Genomic DNA, 22,054 nt, shown 5'->3' on the forward strand with positions numbered 1-22,054 from the left:
AACACAGTTTTTCCCTGTTGGTGTTCGATAGTAGATCGGTAGAGAAATGGCTTGAAGGTAGTTTGATGAACACTCTACCGGGCACTTAACTGTGAGTTTCAGACCAATAATATATCTGCAGATGTAGTGAGATCATTTAAGCCATGAATTAGTTTTACGTTCACCTGACTTGTCTACTGCGTGCCTCAGAAAAGTTGCGATAGTTTATAGAACACACTTTACACAGCTCATTGTCCCCCCTGAGTGTGTACTGTGAAATTCGAGTTATCAATATGACCTTGAAAGGGTACAGTACCGCCCGAAATTGAAAATAGGTACAACATACTTCATTATTTTTGTCAGAACAACACATTTTTTTTCTAAAAATAACTCAATTTCAATTAATACGGTGAAGCCGGATACCAGTGTGGGAAAGAATGACAGTTTATTTATTTAATTGATCACATGTGCACTCCCTCAAAATAAATCCCTACATCCAGTTTGGTGAGATCTGTACAATGAATGAATGTATGGTCATCTGCTAACCGCAGATAGTGAATGTGAATATATGATCATCTTTGAGACGATCCTTTGGCCACCTTTGGTGGGACCAAAGAGATGAAATTTACCTGAGCTTTGAGCGCCTGAAATGTGGCTGACCAATACGGTAGCAAGGTGCTCCCCCACTTCAGCAGAGGTGCGAGAGGACCTCGAGAACGGCCATGTTTCAGCACTCTGCCGCTGGATCTTGTGCTGTTAAGACCTGTTTTAGTTGTGCTCCGTAATGACGAAAGAGTGGAGACATGGTATGCATGTGGAATATTTAAGAGTAGTTTGAAATAATAATTTCTCTATTTCAGGAACTTTTGTGGGGAGAATTAAATGTCAGGCAGGTAATATTAATGGGATTGTAGTAATCTTCGGAAGTGACCAACGGTCACAATGAAACCACGTGTAGCAAGCAATAAGTTGAAATACTTCCGTGTGCTTAAGTTAAGCTGAATTACTAGCGTGTGTACAATAAGTTGAAATATTTAAGAAATAGCGTGTATACCACAAGTTGAAATATTTAAGAAATGGCGTGTGCAGGACTTGAAATTAGAGACGAGTACTTCCACGTGGTGAGTACTGTGTGAGACTCAAACTGTGTATGAGACAAAGGATAAAGAGAAGTACTCGTCCATGGTATCAGTGATGAATATGTTCTTAATGTTATTCCGTGTGACGCTAGATTTAAACTCAGAGAGAATCAAGGTGAGTCGGCCGTCTATCCAGCAACGCCACTTGGCTTGCATTGCACAGGAAGACGTGCATATATCTCCAGAGTTCATAGTAGGGAAGTAGAATCACAAAGTGGGGCAGTGTCGTGTGAAACTGGGATAAATATTAATTGAAGTGGGAAAGCTGAAAGTGATAATGTTGTGACTATTCTCTGTGTGGTATTTCATATTGTAGTGTGGTGTATGTCATGTAATTTGGGTATGTGTGGTTTGCATGGGAGAGTAGCAAGGTAGTAGCAAAAGATTAGTGGGTTATGCTTGTTCCTTCTGTACTGCTCGGTCTGGAGGATAGTTTCGTGATGATGATTGTGAGAGTCGAAGTGTGAGAAATAATAAAAGATCCACCATCCTATCCAGAAAGTGCACTGTAGCGTTAAATAATTACGAGACCATAATATAGAGATTCACCAATGTAAAGCCATGCCCACTGGGCGGAATTTCTCATGTGTTATTGTTGTAGGTTATAGAAGTTGTGTGTTTAGGTTAGAGAATTTATCGGAATAAATAAGATAGTGAAAAGAAAAAGATTGGTGGACTTTTCCTTCGAATTATATGTTGTCATAATGTCCCGAATTTATAATGTGTGCGCCATTCATATTCAGTGCAGTGGCCACGTGTTGACAAAAGCCGTTAAATAAAAAAAAAAAGGAAAGAAAATGTGGTATTGCCAGTGCGTAGTGTACAGTCAGAATTCTGTAAATTACTGATAGTCAGATGCGTGTTTCCGTTGCGTATTAATCATATAGGAGGATAACTTGTACCTTAAGTGTGAGTACTAGAGTTCATGTTACTCGATAAATAAGAATGAATCCACTCGCTTGGCAGACCACTCATCTTGCAGGCCTGACTGCTTGATGCCACAGTATGAGCAAGGCATGTGGGTGCCTCTCAACCTGATCTTCAAACCTATCTACTAAGGCCCTCCACTACCCATAGAAGCGTACAATAGCAACTGTGAAACACCCGTACAAGCTGTCTGCTCGAGTGGGCGTTATAAAAACCGTCGTGATCTGGCAGATGGAGCTGTCCACTTGTTTCACATTAGGTAAGCCACTCTGCATCAGATCTGATTATTCTGCAAAGTAGAGTAATGGCAGAGCGGCCATGGGAAATGTTTAAGGGTTGAATGAGGGTGTCACAGTCTATAACAGACCAACTACTGGCCGTCCAGCCACGTTCGATGACAGCGACCGGCAATTTCAGAGGCGTATCGTCAATAGTGACAATGTCGATAGTGGAATTTGCAGCTCTCTGCTAGCTCTGCGAGTCGATTTTCCTGGGCTGCGAACAAATGCTTGCTGGATGCGTGCTACATTTTCATCACTCGTTCTCGGCCGTCCAGAACTTTTCCCTTTGCACTAACACCCATTCTCTGTAAACTGTTTATACCAACGTTTAATACACCACCTATCAGGAGGTTTTAACACCATACTTCGTTCGAAATGCACGCTGAACAACAGTCGTCGATTCACTTCTGCCGTACCCAATAACACAAAAAGCTTTCTGTTGAGCGGTCGCCATCTTAGCATCAACTAACGCTGACGCCTAGTCAACAGCGCCTCAAGCGAACAAATGTACAACTAAATGAAACTTTATAGCTCCCTTAATTCGCCGACAGATAGTGCTTAGCTCTGCCTTTTGTCATTGCAGAATTTTAAATTCCTAGAGTTGTGGTATTCTTTTTGAATCACATAGGTAGGGATGATCATAATAAAATACACTTGCATAGAAAAATTTAAGCGTCAGTTTTTCCCTGTTGGTGTTCGATAGTAGATCGGTAGAGAAATGGCTTGAAGGTAGTTTGATGAACACTCTACCGGGCACTTAACTGTGAGTTTCAGACCAATAATATATCTGCAGATGTAGTGAGATCATTTAAGCCATGAATTAGTTTTACGTTCACCTGACTTGTCTACTGCGTGCCTCAGAAAAGTTGCGATAGTTTATAGAACACACTTTACACAGCTCATTGTCCCCCCTGAGTGTGTACTGTGAAATTCGAGTTATCAATATGACCTTGAAAGGGTACAGTACCGCCCGAAATTGAAAATAGGTACAACATACTTCATTATTTTTGTCAGAACAACACATTTTTTTTCTAAAAATAACTCAATTTCAATTAATACGGCGAAGCCGGATACCAGTGTGGGAAAGAATGACAGTTTATTTATTTAATTGATCACATGTGCACTCCCTCAAAATAAATCCCTACATCCAGTTTGGTGAGATCTGTAAAATGAATGAATGTATGGTCGTCTGCTAACCGCAGATAGTGAATGTGAATATATGATCATCTTTGAGACGATCCTTTGGCCACCTTTGGTGGGACCAAAGAGATGAAATTTACCTGAGCTTTGAGCGCCTGAAATGTGGCTGACCAATACGGTAGCAAGGTGCTCCCCCACTTCAGCAGAGGTGCGAGAGGACCTCGAGAACGGCCATGTTTCAGCACTCTGCCGCTGGATCTTGTGCTGTTAAGACCTGTTTTAGTTGTGCTCCGTAATGACGAAAGAGTGGAGACATGGTATGCATGTGGAATATTTAAGAGTAGTTTGAAATAATAATTTCTCTATTTCAGGAACTTTTGTGGGGAGAATTAAATGTCAGGCAGGTAATATTAATGGGATTGTAGTAATCTTCGGAAGTGACCAACGGTCACAATGAAACCACGTGTAGCAAGCAATAAGTTGAAATACTTCCGTGTGCTTAAGTTAAGCTGAATTACTAGCGTGTGTACAATAAGTTGAAATATTTAAGAAATAGCGTGTATACCACAAGTTGAAATATTTAAGAAATGGCGTGTGCAGGACTTGAAATTAGAGACGAGTACTTCCACGTGGTGAGTACTGTGTGAGACTCAAACTGTGTATGAGACAAAGGATAAAGAGAAGTACTCGTCCATGGTATCAGTGATGAATATGTTCTTAATGTTATTCCGTGTGACGCTAGATTTAAACTCAGAGAGAATCAAGGTGAGTCGGCCGTCTATCCAGCAACGCCACTTGGCTTGCATTGCACAGGAAGACGTGCATATATCTCCAGAGTTCATAGTAGGGAAGTAGAATCACAAAGTGGGGCAGTGTCGTGTGAAACTGGGATAAATATTAATTGAAGTGGGAAAGCTGAAAGTGATAATGTTGTGACTATTCTCTGTGTGGTATTTCATATTGTAGTGTGGTGTATGTCATGTAATTTGGGTATGTGTGGTTTGCATGGGAGAGTAGCAAGGTAGTAGCAAAAGATTAGTGGGTTATGCTTGTTCCTTCTGTACTGCTCGGTCTGGAGGATAGTTTCGTGATGATGATTGTGAGAGTCGAAGTGTGAGAAATAATAAAAGATCCACCATCCTATCCAGAAAGTGCACTGTAGCGTTAAATAATTACGAGACCATAATATAGAGATTCACCAATGTAAAGCCATGCCCACTGGGCGGAATTTCTCATGTGTTATTGTTGTAGGTTATAGAAGTTGTGTGTTTAGGTTAGAGAATTTATCGGAATAAATAAGATAGTGAAAAGAAAAAGATTGGTGGACTTTTCCTTCGAATTATATGTTGTCATAATGTCCCGAATTTATAATGTGTGCGCCATTCATATTCAGTGCAGTGGCCACGTGTTGACAAAAGCCGTTAAATAAAAAAAAAAAGGAAAGAAAATGTGGTATTGCCAGTGCGTAGTGTACAGTCAGAATTCTGTAAATTACTGATAGTCAGATGCGTGTTTCCGTTGCGTATTAATCATATAGGAGGATAACTTGTACCTTAAGTGTGAGTACTAGAGTTCATGTTACTCGATAAATAAGAATGAATCCACTCGCTTGGCAGACCACTCATCTTGCAGGCCTGACTGCTTGATGCCACAGTATGAGCAAGGCATGTGGGTGCCTCTCAACCTGATCTTCAAACCTATCTACTAAGGCCCTCCACTACCCATAGAAGCTTACAATAGCAACTGTGAAACACCCTGTACAAGCTGTCTGCTCGAGTGGGCGTTATAAAAACCGTCGTGATCTGGCAGATGGAGCTGTCCACTTGTTTCACATTAGGTAAGCCACTCTGCATCAGATCTGATTATTCTGCAAAGTAGAGTAATGGCAGAGCGGCCATGGGAAATGTTTAAGGGTTGAATGAGGGTGTCACAGTCTATAACAGACCAACTACTGGCCGTCCAGCCACGTTCGATGACAGCGACCGGCAATTTCAGAGGCGTATCGTCAATAGTGACTGAATGTCGATAGTGGAACAAATCATGACTCAATTCACCACAGGACATCCTAGACACGTCTCCCAGTGCACAGTCCAAAGGAATACGGATTCCACGGGGTATGGGTGCTGGCGCCATACATGGGTGCCGCTGTTAACATGATGTCATTGGGCACAGTTGCGTGCGTTTGTCGCCAATCGCCAGAGACAGATGATGGCGTTGACTGGAACAATGATACAGTCGGATGAGTTACGATTTCAACTGCACCTTGCCAGTGGGATGCACCAAAATGGCTCTGAGCACTATGGGACTCAACTGCTGTGGTCATAAGTCCCCTAGAACTTAGAACTACTTAAACCTAACTAACCTAAGGACAGCACACAACACCCAGCCATCACGAGGCAGAGAAAATACCTGACCACGCCGGGAATCGAACCCGGGAACCAGGGCGTGGGAAGCGAGAACGCTACCGCACGACCACGAGATGCGGGCTGGGATGCACCATGTGTGACGCAGGCCACAAGAATCGATGGATCCCGCCTGCCAAGAAGGTGTGGTCTGAGATGCTGGTGTCTCTATTATGTCTGATGTGCATTTTCCTGGTATGGAATGAGCTCAAAAATGGTTCAAATGGCTCTAAGCACTATGGAACTTAACATCTGAGGTCGTCAGTCCCCTAGACTTAGAACTACTTAAACCTAACTAACCTAAGGACAGCACACACATCCGTGGAATGAGCACTCCAGTTGTTCTGGAGGACTTCGGTTGGTCTGTGATACGTTGAGGTGCTCATGGACCATCTGCACTTATTTCTAGCCTTCCAATACCCTGACAGATCTGGGGTGTTTCTAGATGATAACAGGCTGCCACATCGCTCCCATGCTGCCTGAGAATGGTTATAGGAACTTGCACTGGAGGTCCAAAGACTGAGATGCCCACCTTGGAGCCCAGATTTGAACCCCGTCGAGCATATTTGGGATGCCACAGAAAACAGGCTCCATGCAGGGGATTTTGCACCCATGAACAGATCAGAATCGGCTGTCTCTCTGCAAACGATTTTGTGTCAGCTGCTTCTAGAGGAATATTAGTGACTTACAGTCTCATTTCCATGGTAATGGAAATGAGTGTTTGGCATCATTGGCCGGGAGGTCCCTTACAGGGGAGGTCCAGCGGCCTTGATGTAGGTCTTATTGCATTCGACGCCACATTCGGTGACCTGCACACCGGATGGGGATGAAATGATGATGAAGACAAGACAACCCCTAGTCCCTAAGCGGAGAAAATCCCTGACCCAGCCGGGAATCGAACCCGGGCCCGTAGGATGGCAATCTGTCATGCTGACCACACAGCTATCAGGGCGGCAGGGTGGACATTTCCATGGTGTCCCACTGCAGTCCACAGGGCCAGAGGAGGACCCACACAGTATTGTGTGTCTATCCTATGACATTTGTTCAGTGCACTTGTAACGTGTGTGTGTGTGTGTGTAGTGGGCGCCAGCCTGCTGGGTACTCACTTGGCGAGGCTGATGTACTCCGGGTTGACGGTGGCGAGCAGCACGTCCCTCCTGGCGGCCAGGCAGCGCCACCACAGCAGCAGTGTGGCTCCCGCCCCCACCGCCAGCAGCGCCGCCGCCACCCCTACTGCAGTCAGTGCGGTGCGAGTCGTGTTCGACGCTGAGTCCGAGCCGCCACTAGCGCCTGCTCTGCCCCCAGGCCCGTCCTCCCTGTAGTTCCCACCTCCGTCACCTGAACCCCCACCACCAATACCTGCACCGTTGCCGGATTTATCCGCTGCCGGGTGTGGCACTGTAAACGGAATGTGGTCGCAGTAGGGGCCCAGGCCAGCCAACGTGATGGAAGCGACGCGCACCCAGTACTCCCCTGGTCGCAGGCCTTTAAGCGTGTACTCCTCCCTGGGAACATATACAGTAGCATCACACATTACCTCAATCCTGGAAAGAAAGAATGAAAGAAAGAGTTGTATGATGCCATTGGCTGGAAGACACTAAGGTAAAGATTTGGCCAGCTAGTAGAAACGCTTTTTCTTCCTCAACATACAATGGCCAGTTTGCCGGTAGTTTGTGAGAGCTATGTCCTAAGTCTACCTCCCTGGTACTCTTACAGATTTATGGACAGCTCTGCGAGATTCATGGTGTCAATTCCCTGTACCACTACTTCAGGCATTAGTTGAGTCCATGGAACTTCATGCTGCGGCACTTCTACGTGTTTGCAGAGACCCTACACGGTGTAAGGTGGGTGCACCAGTTTCTTTGGCTCTTCAGTGTAGATGCAATCATTAAGCAGTCTAGCTCAGTGCTTGGTGATGTTGCAAAGGTTTACCTTACAAACAAGTTACATTTGAAGGGCTTATTTCAATAGTGGTACAAGTACATTTTTGTTCATATTGAGATACAGAGTCCTAAAGTTAAATGTGCGCTGAAAAATCTGCACTTGAGATACCAGAAATATTCAAGCATACGGCTTCTTGCTGGAGATGAACCTTTCTTTCTGTTTGTTTGGCTCATTAATTTCAGAAGCATTATAGACGTAAAAGTTGAGGTAATGGACTTGTACCAGTATTGAAATAAGTCCTTCATTTGTAGAGTCTAAAGTGAAATACATACATCAAAAACAGTTTTGAATCACCAAGGTTCCCAGAATTCCTGAAGACAGACGTTGACTGTGGATTTTCTATCACAGACACAGTCCCTTTGACTGTTCACGGATGTCACTAAACCCGCCGAAAGATGTCAACAACCATGCATGAGCAGCGCCTATTAGACAAATGGGGTCCGGCAGACGATCAGTTCCAGTCATTCCACCAAGAAGGAGGTACATGGCTTGTGTTGTCTGTAGTTCAACAGCAGTCTAGCTCAGTGCTTGGTGATGTTGCAAAGGTTTACCTTACAAACAAGTTACATTTAAAGGGCTTATTTCAATAGTGGTCAACTAGAGTCGCCAGGATGTTCTCCACACATGAACCCTATCGAACATGCCTGCGATAGATTGAAAAGGGCTGTTTATGGACGACGTTACCCACCAGCCACTCTGAGGGATCTACGACAGATCGCCGTTAAGGATTGGGACAGTCTGGACTAACAGTACCTTCATGAACTTGTGGATAATATTCCACGACGAATACAGGCATGCATCAATGCAAGAGGACGTGCTACTGGGTATTAGAGGTACCAGTGTGTACAGCAATCTGGACCACCACCTCTGAAGGTCTGGCTGTATGGTGGTACGACATGCAATGTGTGGTTTTCATGAGCAATAAAAAGGGCGGAAATGATGTTTATGTTGATCTCTATTCCAATTTTCTGTACAGGTTCCGGAATTCTCGGAACAGAGGTGATTCAAAACTTTTCTTGTTGTGTGTAAATGTTAAAAGTGTCCTGGGCAACGTTTGATGCGATCTTAAATAACTGTCAACAAACAGACAGTGATATTAGTTATAATAGTTGCGGAGCTCCGTTTTGATATTAGACATTGCAAACGTAACACTGACTAATAGATTTCTACTGGGCCTCACCGGGCGATAATTTTACTGTATTGCCACGTATAACTGTTTTTATTATTTCACACAATAGGATGAATAAATAAGGCGGTAACTGGTTTTCGTAAATCAGACTCTGAGTATTATTACCGTACAACCTTATCGATCTGACTGCAAAACTTTCACTGTTTATAATAGTTAAGGTAGTAGCACAGACTTACAGAGCAGATTTCCAATGTGGACAACGAAACACCTTTGGAAGACGTGTGGTAAACAGACTTCTCTTTCACCAAATAGCGAACCGCCCAGAGCAGACTGTTAGGGTTTAGTCTCGCAGTTCATCCAACATAGCCCTCCATATGCAGCTTCAAGTAATTACCGAGTTTGCTACTCAGAAGGAACCCCTCGAGTGCGAGGTCGCAAGTTCAATCTTTAGTAAGGCTGAAACTTAGTAAGGCTCATTTGAAAGTGTCGTCTTAACAGCTACGTCGGTTGGTTGGTTGGTTTGAGGATTAAAGGGACCAAACTGCATAGGTCATCGGTCCCTTGTTTCATAAACACACAGAGCACAGTGAAACCATCCATTAGTCATTCGAAGCACAAGATAAAAATTCCAGGGGAAGAAAATCCCCAAGGTCAATAATAAAGAAACATGGAAAACGGAGCACAGCAACAAAAACAACAAAGAGAAGAAAGGCAGAAAGAATTAAAACTGTACAGCAGAGGATCGTGGCTGGCTGATCACGAAAATAATAGGATGAGCCAGCCACTCGGCAACACGTTAAAACCTCCAGCCTAAAAGATTAGGATGGAGTCGAATTACAACACAAAACTAATTAAAAGATACAGCACAAATGAGGGTGATGTAATAAAATTAAATGGACCTATAAAAGCCGCTTGCGCGAATAAAAACCCGATCTGCCATCGAGACATTGTCACCTAAAAGAGGGGATAAATCACCCCGGAGATTAAAAGCACGCCTGAGAGCGGTTAAAAGAGGACATTCCAACAACAGATGGGCCACCGTCATGGTTGCACCACAGCGACAATGAGGGGGGTCCTCTCGACGCAGCAGATGACCATGCGTCAGCCAAGAGTGACCAATGCGGAGCCTACAGAGAATAACAGAATCCCTGCGAGAGGCCCGCATGGAGGAACCCCACACGGTCGTGGTCTCCTTTACACGCCGCAGCTTGTTGGGTACAGACAGAGTGCGCCATTCGTCTGCCCACATCCCAAAGACCCGACGGCGTAACACCGATCGGAGATCAGTGGCCGGGAGCCCGATCTCCAACGGCAGTTTGCGGGTGGCTTCTTTAGCTAACTTGTCGGCGTGTTCGTTTCCCGCTATCCCAACGTGTCCCAGGGTCCATATGAACGCCACTGAACGTCCACGCTGTTCAAGAGCATGAACGGACTCCTGGATGTCAACAACAATGGGATGGCGTGGGTAGCACTGGTCAAGAGCCTGTAGACTACTGAGAGAGTCACTGCAAATGACAAAAGACTCGCCAGTGCTGGTACGAATACGCTCAAGGGCACGAAAAATGGCTGTTAGCTCTGCGGTGTAAACACTGAAGCCGTCCGGCAAGGAGCGCTGGTCTACATAGTCCACATGAGTATAAGCGTACCCCAGACGGCCATCAACCATCGAGCCATCTGTATAGATAGCCTCCGAGTCGCGGGATGCGGCGAGGAGAGCAAGAAATTGGCGGCGCAAGACTGCAGGAGGAACTGAATCCTTTTGCCATTGTGAGAGGTCCAGCCGAAGCTGCGGCCGACGAATACACCAAGGTGGTGTATGTGGGTGGACCTGAAAAGCAGATGGAAGAGGCAAACACTCGAGGTCACTAAGGAGTGACCGAACACGGATCCCAATGGTATGGCCTGATCAAGGCCGCCGGTGGGGGGTATGGACTGCCGCATTAGCGAAAAGGAGACGGTAGTTAGGGTGACAAGGCGAACAACGAACGTGAGCAGCATAGTTGGCTAAGAGTTGTAGACGCCGAATGTGAAGCGGGGGAACCCCAGCTTCAGCAAGTAGGCTATTAACAGGGCTGGTGCGGAATGCTCCTGTCGCCTGTCGAACCCCACAGTGGTGAACACGGTCCAGCAGTTGCAACGCTGAGGGCGACGCTGAGCCATACGCCACACTCCCATAATCCAGTCGGGACAGCACAAGGGCTTTGTAGAGCTGCAGCAGCCTATTACGATCTGCACCCCAAGTTGTGTTGCTGAGGCAGCGGAGGGCATTCAGATGTAGCCAGCACTGACGCTTGAGCTGACGAATATGTGGAAGCCAAGTAAGCCGGGCATCGAACAGCAATCCCAGAAAACGGTAAGTGTCAACAACCCTGAGCATGGCATCCTGAAGATAAAGCTCAGGGTGGGGATGGACAGTCCGACGGCGACAAAAGTGCATAACAGAAGTCTTCGCAGGAGAAAATTGAAACCCATGGGCTAGGGCCCACGCCTGCGCCTTGCGTATGGCTCTCTGCAACCTACGTTCTGCAACACTAATGGTGGAGGAGCTGAAAAAGATGCAGAAATCGTCAGCATATAACGTGGGTGAGACAGACGACCCTACTGCTGCTGCATGGCCATTAATGGCCACAAGGAAAAGGGGCACACTCAATACAGAGCCCTGTGGAACGCCGTTCTCCTGGATATGAACTATGGGATGTGCCAATTAAAACGCGGAATGTCCGAACAGATAAAAAATTCTGAATAAAAATGGGGAGAGAGCCCCGGAGACCCCACCCGTGCAACGTGGCGAGAATATGGTGCCGCCACGTCGTGTCATATGCTCTGGAGAGGTCGAAAAAGACGGAGACGAGGTGTTGGCGCCTGGAAAAAGCAGTGCGGATTGCAGACTCAAGGAAGACCAAAGTATCGGCGGTGGAACGGCCCTGACGGAAGCCGCTCTGGCACGGAGCCAGAAGACCCAGAGACTCGAGCAGCCAACACAGCCGTCAACTCACCATACGTTCCAGTAGCTTGCACAGAGTATTTGTCAAGCTGATGGGCCGATAGCTATCCACATTAAGCGGGTCCTTACCAGGCTTCAGCACCGGAATTATGGTACTTTCCCGCCACTGCGACGGAAAGACACCATCGCCCCATATGCGGTTGAAGATGGCAAGAACACATCGCTGACAGTCTGGGGACAGGTGTTTGAGCATCTGATTGTGGACGCCATCTGGCCGAGAGGCTGTATCGGGGCACTGTACCAGGGCGCTTCGGAGTTCCCACAAACTAAATGGGGCGTTATACGCCTCAGGGTGGCGAGAAGCAAAAGAAAGCCGTTTGCCTTCCTCCCGGCGTTTTAGCGCGCGAAACGCGGGCGGGTAGTTCCCCGACGCAGAGGCCCGAACATAGTGCTGTCCGAAATGCTCGCCGATTGCGTCGGCATCGGTGGATACCGCCCCGTTGGTGGTAAGCCCTGGGACACCTGTAGATTGCTGCAATCCAAAGATGCGCCGAATCTTCATCCACACCTGGGAGGGTGAAGTGTACGGGAACCAACGGTGGAAACGTACCTCTCCCAGCACTCCTGTTTCCGTCTTTTGATGAGACGCCGTGCCTGAGCACGGAGACGTTTGAATAAAATGAGGTTCTCCAAAGACGGGTGCCGCTTATGTCGCTGAAGAGCCCGCCGACGTTCTTTAATGGTTTCAGCGACCTCTGGAGACAACCAAGGCACTGACTTTCGCCGGGGGCACCCTAACGAACGAGGAATGGTACGTTCCGCAGCGGAAGCAATCGCCGCAGTCAGTGTCTCAACCGCCACATCGATGGTACCGTGGGGGAGAGAGTCAGCAGTGGCAGCAGAGGAGAACGTTTCCCAGTTTGCCTTGCTAAATGCCCATCTAGGCAAGCGTTCATGGGAGCGACGCTGGGGTAGTGAAAGGAAGATGGGAAAATGGTCACTACCACACAAGTCGTCATGGACTCTCCAGTGGACCGATGGTACAAGCCCTGGGCTGCACAACGACAGATCTATGGCCTAGAACGTGCCATGCGCCACACTGAAATGTGTGGCGGCGCCAGTGTTTAAGAGGCAGGCGTCGAGTTGGGAGATGAGATTCTCGACGTCTCTGCCTCGGCCAGTAATCTTCGTTCCACCCCACAGGGGATTGTGGGCGTTAAAATCCCCTAGGAGAAAAAAAAGGCGTGGGAAGTTGGGTGACAAGTGCAGCCAATTCGGTCAGGGAGACTGTACCACCTGGAGGGAGATAGACACTGCAGACGGTTATGTCCTGGGTAGTCCTTACGCGGACAGCCACAGCTTCCAATGATGTTTGAAGGGGCACAGGAGCACTATATACAGAGGTAAGGACATACACGCAGGCTCCACCTGACACACAATTGTAAGTGCTACGGCTGCAGTAGCAACCCCTGTATCCACGAAGGACAGGGGTCCGCATTGCCGGGAACCAGGTTTCCTGGAGGGCAATGCAGAAAGCAGGTGTCGTGCTTAGAAGCTGACGTAGCTCAGGTAGATGGCTAAAATAACCGCCACAATTCCACTGGAGGATTGTACAAAGCGTGTCCTGTAGGGGCATGCAGGCACTGAAAAGGCAAATTACTTCGCAGGGTCACATGCTGCCATCGACTGAGTGACGGACGTCGCTACATCCATCGTTTCTGAGGAGACGGCGAGATCTAGGTCATCAGGGGACGCAAAGAGCTCGACCTCATCCTCAGAGGCTGAGCTGACAGGAAGCGGTGGTGCGGGAACCACTGGGTCCTTATCCTTCTTAGAGAGCTTCCTCTTCTCTCTCTTTTCTTTCGGAGGAGGGTTTACATGCTGGGAGGGCTTTCCTGACGCATTATCAGGAACAGACGAAGAGCGTGAAGCCCTTCGACCAACAGCTGGTGGCTTCTTCAGCCACTGGCTAGTGTCTTGTGAGACACTGGGGAAGTCCTTGGAAGGGACTCCCCCAAGGGATCCCTTCCGAACAAGTGAGGCCAGAGGAGGCTGTTGCGTCCCCGGCTGAGCAGCCGGAGAGGTCTGTCGCTTCTCCAGCTGAGAAGCCGGAGAGGGCCGTCGCCTCTCCGGCTGAGCAGCCGGAGAGGCTGTCGCCTCTCTGGCTGAGAGGTGGGGACTGACGTCCCCGCTTGTTCGGGGCGCACTGCTCCCAAACTAGGTGTTTTGGGAGCAGTGGAAGAGACAGTGGCACCCACCCGTGGTGGGGCAGGCGTAATTGTTCGGTGGGCCAACTGTGAAAGGAGTCTTTGCAGGAACTGGTGGCGGCAGTGTTACAGCAGCATAACTCCTCAACATAGGTGTGGGGTTGAGCCGTTGTAATTTCTTCCTCGCCTCTTGGTAAGTTAAACGGTCCAGGGTCTTAATGTCTTGTATCTTCCGCTCTTGTTGGTAGACTGCACAGCCTGGCGAGCAGGGAGAATGATGCTCCCCACAGTTAACGCAGGTGGGAGGCGGAGCACACGGAGCATTGGGATGCGAAGGTCGTCCACAATCTCGCCACGTGGGGCTGGCAGTGCATCTGGAGGACATGTGTCCGAATTTCCAGCACTGGAAGCATCGCATAGGGGGCGGGACATAGGGCTTGACATCGCACCGGTAGATCATGACCTTGACCTTCTCAGGCAAGCAGTCGCCCTCAAAGGCCAGGATGAAAGCACCGGTAGCGATCCTATTATCCTTGGGTCCCCTAAAGACACGACGAACGAAGTGTACACCTCGTCATGCCAAGTTTTCCCGTAGCTCGTCATCAGACTGTAGCAGAAGATCTTTATGAAAGATAATCCCCTGGACCAAATTGAGTGACTTATGGGGAGTGACATTAACAGGTATGTCACCAAGCTTCTCACAGGCGAGTAACGCCCTTGACTGTGCAGAGGAAGCTGCTTGTATCAAAATGGCCCCGCTCCGCAATTTGGAAAGAGATGCCACTTCCCCGAACTTATCTTCAAGATGGGTCACAATGAACAGAGGCTTAGTCCCCAAAAATGAATCCCCATCAGTTCTGCTGCACACAAGGTATCGCGGTGAATACGGCTCCTGTCTGTCCGCAGCCCTGCGTCCCTCCCAGGGCGTGGCTAGGGAAGGGAACGATTTGGGGTCATATGCCACAGCGTTAAAGTCGACTTTACCGCGCTTAGAGACGTTGGTGGTCGTGCGACCACCGGATTGAGACTTTACCCGCTTCATTGCGGGGTATCCGCCCCGATGCCACCCACTCCGACCAGGGGCTCTCCCCACGGGCGCCACCCAGCCACAGCAAAGGCCACCTAGCAGGATGGCCGTTGCCGGGAGTCCCGATGCCCCAGAGAGACGGGCATCTACTCCTTGGCTTACATGGGGAGGTGTCAGCTCAGGCATCGGCAGTACGATCCCTGTGTTGTCAGGGGGCTACAACCCAGAGGGTACATGACGACCCTACCACAAAGGGCTGGCTACTGTGCTGGATTTTGGGTGCCATGGGTAGTCCATAGTGATCGTGGGTGCAGATGGTGACGCACTAAGGGCGTAACTTACACAATCCATCAGCTGTGTAAGCCCAAAATGAGGGATGGAGGGTGCAGTGACGACGCCAAGACGATAACGAGTGCCAAGGTCTTAGGGCACAGAGGGCTCATGGTGCACCACGTATGGTGTCCTTCCCCAAAAGGTCCGTACTTGAAGTTGGAAAAATGGAGGTCAAACCCCAATGGGGACCATCACATTAAAGGCCGAAACAGTTGAGACTCCTTTTAGTCGCCTCTTACGACAGGCAGGAATACCGCGGGCCTATTCCAACCCCCGAACCCGCAGGGGGGAACAGCTACGTCAGGAAAAATAATAGTTGGTAATGACTCGCCACGTGCATCAGCTGGACAACAGAAAATGAGTGTCCGGGACGTGCAGAGATCAACATTCCGTGCGTTGTTTGTATTACACTTCACAAAAAGAACATCGCCGACATTCAAGAACCGTTCAAAACAAACCATTAATTTTCACCATGGACACTGAATGAAAAATGGTGCGTCACAGTGATCACAAAGATTCGCACTATCAAGATCGAAGGCGAACTCCCTGGGAGTTACAAACCATGCACGACGTTCAGGTAGGCATCCACTATTAAAGAACGCATATAGAATCATATTTATGTAACGGGATAATGAAAGCTGATGGAATATGATGGCACGTAACCGAATGCGAAACAGTTTATCGTGAAGCTTACGGTGAAAGTGTTTATCATTTAAGGCGTAGCTACAGATAGTGCGATAATATGTTTTACAGGCGCGGAAAAACAAACAACCAGAGGCTGAGTTCGTCCGGTTGTTCCAGGTGGTATGAACTGCAATGTCACTTACTTTTCGGGAAGAGTAATTTGCTCTAAACGAGTATGATTCTTCTACGCAGAGAGGAACCAAGCAAAAGTGAGTTATTTTGACCACGCACTGGCCAAAAGCAGTGCTCCTACCGTGTACCATACTTGTAGCTCTCGTACACCCATTTTCCCTGTCTTGCTTGCTGTGGCGTGAATATTCACTACTGCCCTCGCAAGATCACACTCACGAGAAAGAATCGTTGAGGGCAGAGCGTCTTCAACTTCTCACAGCACAATAAATAACTTTCCAGGAAGATTTTCACGGAATAGGCATATGATTAGTGAAACTGAACAGTTCAAATTTCTAGGTGTCTGGATAGATAGTAAACTGTCGTAAAAGCCCACGTTCAGGGTCTTCTTCAAAGACTTGATGCTGCCATTTTTACTATTCGAAAGATATCTGAAGTCAGTGATCGTTCGACACGAAAATTAGTCTACTTTGCTTATTTTCATCCGCTTACGTCGTATGGTATTATATTTTGGGGTAACTCTTCCCATTCTAAAAGGATATTTTTGGCTTGGGCAATAAGTGGTGTGAGTTCACTATCCTCTTGTCGACCCCTGTTCACGGGTCTGGGTACTTTGACATTGGCATATCTCTCTCTCTCTCTCTCTCTCTCTCTCTCTCTCTCTCTCTCTCTCTATATATATATATATATATATATATATATATATATATATCCTTACTGTCATTTCTTGTTAACGATATTAGCTTCTTCCCAAGAATAAGCAACTTTCACTCAGTTAATACTCGACAGAAATCATACCTGCATTTGGTTCGTACTTCCTTAACTCTTGTCCAGAGAGGTGTGCAGTATACTGCTGCATCCATTTTCAATAAGCTACCACTCGAATTCAAAAACATTAGCAGTAATCCACGCGCTTTCAAATCGAGACTGATGAGTTTCCTCATGGGTCATTCCTTCTATTCTGTCGAGGAGCTCCTTGAAAATTTAAGCTGATTCTTGTTATATTGTTGACTTCGTTTACTTAAACTTAAGGACTGACTTTGTTCGGGTTCATAAACATTATATTTTTATCTGTTATTACTTTTATGGTATAATTTAATGTACTGACCCGTTCCATGACCTTGGAGATTTGCTCCTACAGAACTTGACGTAGAAATAAATAAATAAATTACCATCCCGAGTAACAGTCGGCATAATTGTAAACGAATGCGCTAGGCACTCATGCTAGTTAATCTTGCTACAGTTCTTTTGGTACCTCTACCTCTAATTTCCAGGGTTCCTTTCACATGCATTTCCTCTTCATATCCCGAATAGTCGGAGCTGAAAAATTCCTTACTGAACGATGGGATTTTCGGGCAGATTCCACAGTTTGCTGTGAACCGTCAAGTTGAAGCTTTGTTTGAAATTTCGTTACATTACGTATTTCAGCTTTGTAGCACTGTTTGAAGTTATGCAACCACACACTGTTTCCCTTAAAATCACTGTAAACCATGTCACGCGCAATTTGATGTGCATATCGTTGTAGGTCGCTACCTTGCCTATCCTGTAAATTGTATCGAGCTTCTCTGAAACACGCAAACATCAGTCTCTGTAACAAGTGCGCCCTGCACCCCTTGAATATTCTTACACGCTACACAGTTACATTGCTGCGGGCTTACTCTAAAACTGTTCATAATTGTTTTTTTGCTATGGTGCGGAAGATCTTCCATGTACGTAATTATATTTAGTACCCGTTCCTTGGGCAACGATCGTCCTTTACTTCGTTTCACTGGAGACACGATTTGTGACTCCCTATCTGACAAGGATGATGAACTCCGTGGCTCGACAACTGTTTGGATATAACTGTAGCTTTTAAGAAAGCATCGTCATCATTGTACGTCTCACGCTAATATTTCATCTGCCACTTCTTTCTGACTCTGCAAAATTCTTGGATTCCTTTCTAACGAAATGTCACCTTCGGCAACTCTATGTGCCGGAGCAGAGTCAGGGATGTAAAAGAATGGAGCTAGCTTTTCGACTTATCTGGCAGTTTCAAAGACATTTAAATCAAAACATTTTAACATATTCGCGCCTTTTTCGAGTTGATTCTACTCCCAAGCGCAATGACCTTTCTTAGCTGCAAGGTGTTGGCAGACCTGCATCTTGTAATTTATAAAGTCCCTGATCCTGTGCCCAAAACCCAGAAATTCGCCAGTCATAGTAAACAGTATACCATATCACATGCCTGAAGAACATGCTTATTTTTCTGGGGAGGTAAAATTTCTTGGAGTGGATTTGTTCCTGGGGCGAGGCTAAAACAGTGTTTTGATTCTAGGCGGGGGGTGGTTGCTTTTTCCCAAACGGACCATCTCTCCCCCAAACCCACGTCCTGTTAGATGTAAAGTGAGGGGTGTAAGAACAAACAGACACAAATTTATGTGCTTCTAGGGAGTGGGATGCATCTGTGGGGTGCATCTGTAATAGAAAGTATACCATAGTGGGAATGCATACACACTAAACTTTAAAGAAACATTGTGTCATATTGCACGACATGACAAATGCCATGTTGGATGACACGAAGGCATGCACCACGTTATGCGACATAACACCAAGTATCATGTTACTTTGCTTGACATGGTGCATTATATTACATGACATAGGTATTAATATTAACAAGTAAAAAGCAGGAATATGTCACGATATGTCGAGCTTTGAAGCTGCCAGATAAGTCAGAAAGTTAGTACTGTTCGTTTACATCCCTGACTCTGCCACGACATATTCGCCTTTTTTTTGCTGTGATTGGAGTCTTCTTTAACACTGAATATGTCAACAACAACTGCTGTTTATACAGTTCTCTCATATTGCTACATTTATTACTTTTAATTACATTTCAAATTTCCAAGGTAAAGTTCCCAATAACTTTAGAGGTCGTTAGAATCATAACATAGTGACAGTTACCATTCTTTCTGTTTGCGTTTATTGTATATCTGATATTTTAAAAAAAATTATTATTCGAAAATTTTTTCACCATTGCCATTTGCCCACAATTTTCTGAACTTCACCTTTTGGCCATGTGATGCAAAATAATGTTACCACTATTCCTCTTGTACATTTTTAAAACTGTTAACAGTGATGCTGACAATAAAACATAAAAATCACAATTAGAGTAATTTCCTTATTCCAGCACAAAAATATTGGCATCAGTGCAACCGAAGTCAAATAAAAGAGACTGATGTAAAAATTCATTAATACCAAATTTACCTAAGCATAAGGAAATCTCTAACAACAAACACAACTTTAGAAAGATATTCATGGCTATAAAATATTTGCATTTAAAACTGAAGAAGTGTAAGACAGTGCCACCTTTTAAGCTCACGTCAGGTGTGAATACGAGTAGTAGTTTTCTAGGTGGCTTGTACACCTTTTAATTTATTTTATTGTGATGTTTGTGAATTTGGCGCGGTTTGTAAAAGTATAATGGAAACGAACAAGTGGTTTTTGTTTTGGGACAAGTAAATCAGAATGTTTGTCAACAACATATTTACAAAGAGATGTTGAAAAAATCCAAACCCAGATCCTTTTACAGAAAATGGTAACATTCCTGGTCAAGACGACTGCGAGTGAATTTTAGGTACTGGTAAGTAAATTCCGCCTATTTTTCTTTGTTCGACTCTTTTATATAACTCTTCAAGTTTCTTGCCATAGGCAGGATAAACCTAAAATCACAATCATATTCTGTGAAGAGGCACTATTTTGGTATTTGCAAGTAACGTTAAAATTACATTTACCATTATTTGTTTAGGATTAAGAGAAAACGTAATACACTTGTTGTAGCTGGAATTCACAGTCATAAAATTTTTTTTTGAAGGACACCATCTTTACGCCAGTGACTGTTATAAGTTTTTATTACACTATTGTAATTTCGGCCTTAGGCCATTATCAACTGCTGCTAAGGCCGAAATTGCAATAGTGTAATAAAAACTTATAACAGTCAGTGGCGTAAAGATGATGTCCTTCATAAAACGTATGCGATGGGAGCAGTATGAGGTCTGTTAGAAGCTCCATCGCTACACTCATAAGACAAGGTAGAGCTTCCCGCCCCTCCAACTGCAAGCCCATTTCCTAGAACTGGACAGGTACACGGAGGAGCTGGGAGATGTCTGCGTACCTTTTTCTCTAAATCGCAGTCTTCTGACTGGACTGATGTGGCCCGCCACACATTATTCTCCTGTGCCGACCTCTCCGAGTAGCACTTGCACCATATGACCTCAATTATTATTTGTTGGACGTATTACAATCTCTGTCTTCACCCACAGTTTTTGCCCTCTACAACACCCTATAGTACCACTGAAGTTATTTCATGATGTCACAACATATATTGTATCATCCAGCCCTTCTACTACACTGGACACGCATTCGGGAGGACGACAGTTCAAACCTGCGTCTGGCCATCCTGATTTAGGTTTTCTGTGATTTCCCTAAATCGTTTCAGGTTCCATTTCCTCTGAAGGGGTATGGGCGATTTCCTTCCCAAATCTTCCTTAATCCGAGCATGTGACTCCGTCCCTAATAACTCAGCGATCTCCTCCCTCCTCGTCCTCTGATCCATTCTTCTTTTCAGTGTTACTTATGTCACTTCTCATCTCGCCAGCGAACCTTATCACTTATTTCTTTTCACTCTCAAGTTTAATCCCGCTCCTGAAGCTTCCTTTTACTTCTTTCATTACTTATTCGGTGTACAGATTGAACAGTACGAGGGGCGTTTGAAAAGTCTGTGCAAAATCCGAGAGATGGCACCAGCGGCGCGTATCGAGGTCATGTTTGGTCAGTAGCATCTTTGGAAAGAATGCACACCAACTTTCAGCCATATTGGTCTATTTCTTTGTGTTTGGCATTCTTGTGAATCAAGGAAGTCGAGTGATTGTCAAAAAAATGGACGAAGAAGAATTTCGTGTGGTGATTAAACATTACTGTATGAAAGGCAAAACGCCTCATGAGACTAAAGAGAAGATTGATAAACATTACCGTGACTCTGCACCTTCGATTAGAACAGTTTATAAGTGGTTTCAAAATATTCGGAGTGGCCATATGGGCACAAGTGGTGCTGAACGTTCAGGACGCCCTGTGGAGGTTACGACTCCAGAAATCATTGATAAAATCTATGATACGGTGATGGATGACAGAAGAGTTACGGTGCGTGAGATTGCTAGTGCTCTGGGCATCTCGAATGAACGGGTACATAATATTTTGCATAAACATTTGGAGATGAAAAAGCTATCCGCGATTCCGCGATTGCTCACGCTCGACCAAAAACGGAATCGTGTGAAGTATTGCAAGGATGGTTTGCAGCTGTTCATGAAGAATCCGCAGTACTTGAAGCGTCGTTTCGTCACTGTGGATGAAACATGGATTGTATTGTATTGTATGTTAATCGGGGACCTAGAAACTACGTAGAGACTCCGTCCCCGCCGCAGCCGCAGTGGTCCACAACGACTACCGCAGTCCACTTCACCCGTCCGCCGCCCCACATTGAACCCAGGGTTGGTTTGGTTGTTTGGGGAAGGAGACCAGACAGCGAGGTCATTGGTCTCATCGGATTAGGGAAGGATGGGGAAGGAATTCGGCCGTGGCCTTTAAAGGAACCATCCCGTCATTTGCCTGGAGTGATTTAGGTAAATCACGGGAAACCTAAATCAGGATGGCCGGACGCGGGATTGAACCGTCGTCCTCCCGAATGCGAGTCCAGTGTCTAACCACTGCGCCACCTCGCTCGGTTTCGAACCAGGGTTATTGTGCGGTTTCTTCCCCAG

The 22,054-nt window shown here is 46.1% G+C and overlaps 1 protein-coding gene across 1 annotated transcript in view; it reads right to left on the reverse strand.

Moving 5' to 3' along the window:
* The window catches only part of LOC126209871 (insulin receptor-related protein-like), a 190,574-nt gene that overhangs the window by 46,876 nt on the left and 121,644 nt on the right, over positions 1-22,054 (reverse strand). The window contains exon 12 of the mRNA XM_049938996.1: positions 6,975-7,373. Within this exon, the coding sequence (XP_049794953.1) occupies positions 6,975-7,373 (399 nt within the window). The remainder of the gene's footprint in view (positions 1-6,974; positions 7,374-22,054) is intronic.

The sequence above is a fragment of the Schistocerca nitens genome, chromosome 10, assembly GCF_023898315.1.
Source record: "Schistocerca nitens isolate TAMUIC-IGC-003100 chromosome 10, iqSchNite1.1, whole genome shotgun sequence".
NCBI classification, from domain to species: Eukaryota; Metazoa; Arthropoda; class Insecta; order Orthoptera; family Acrididae; genus Schistocerca; species Schistocerca nitens.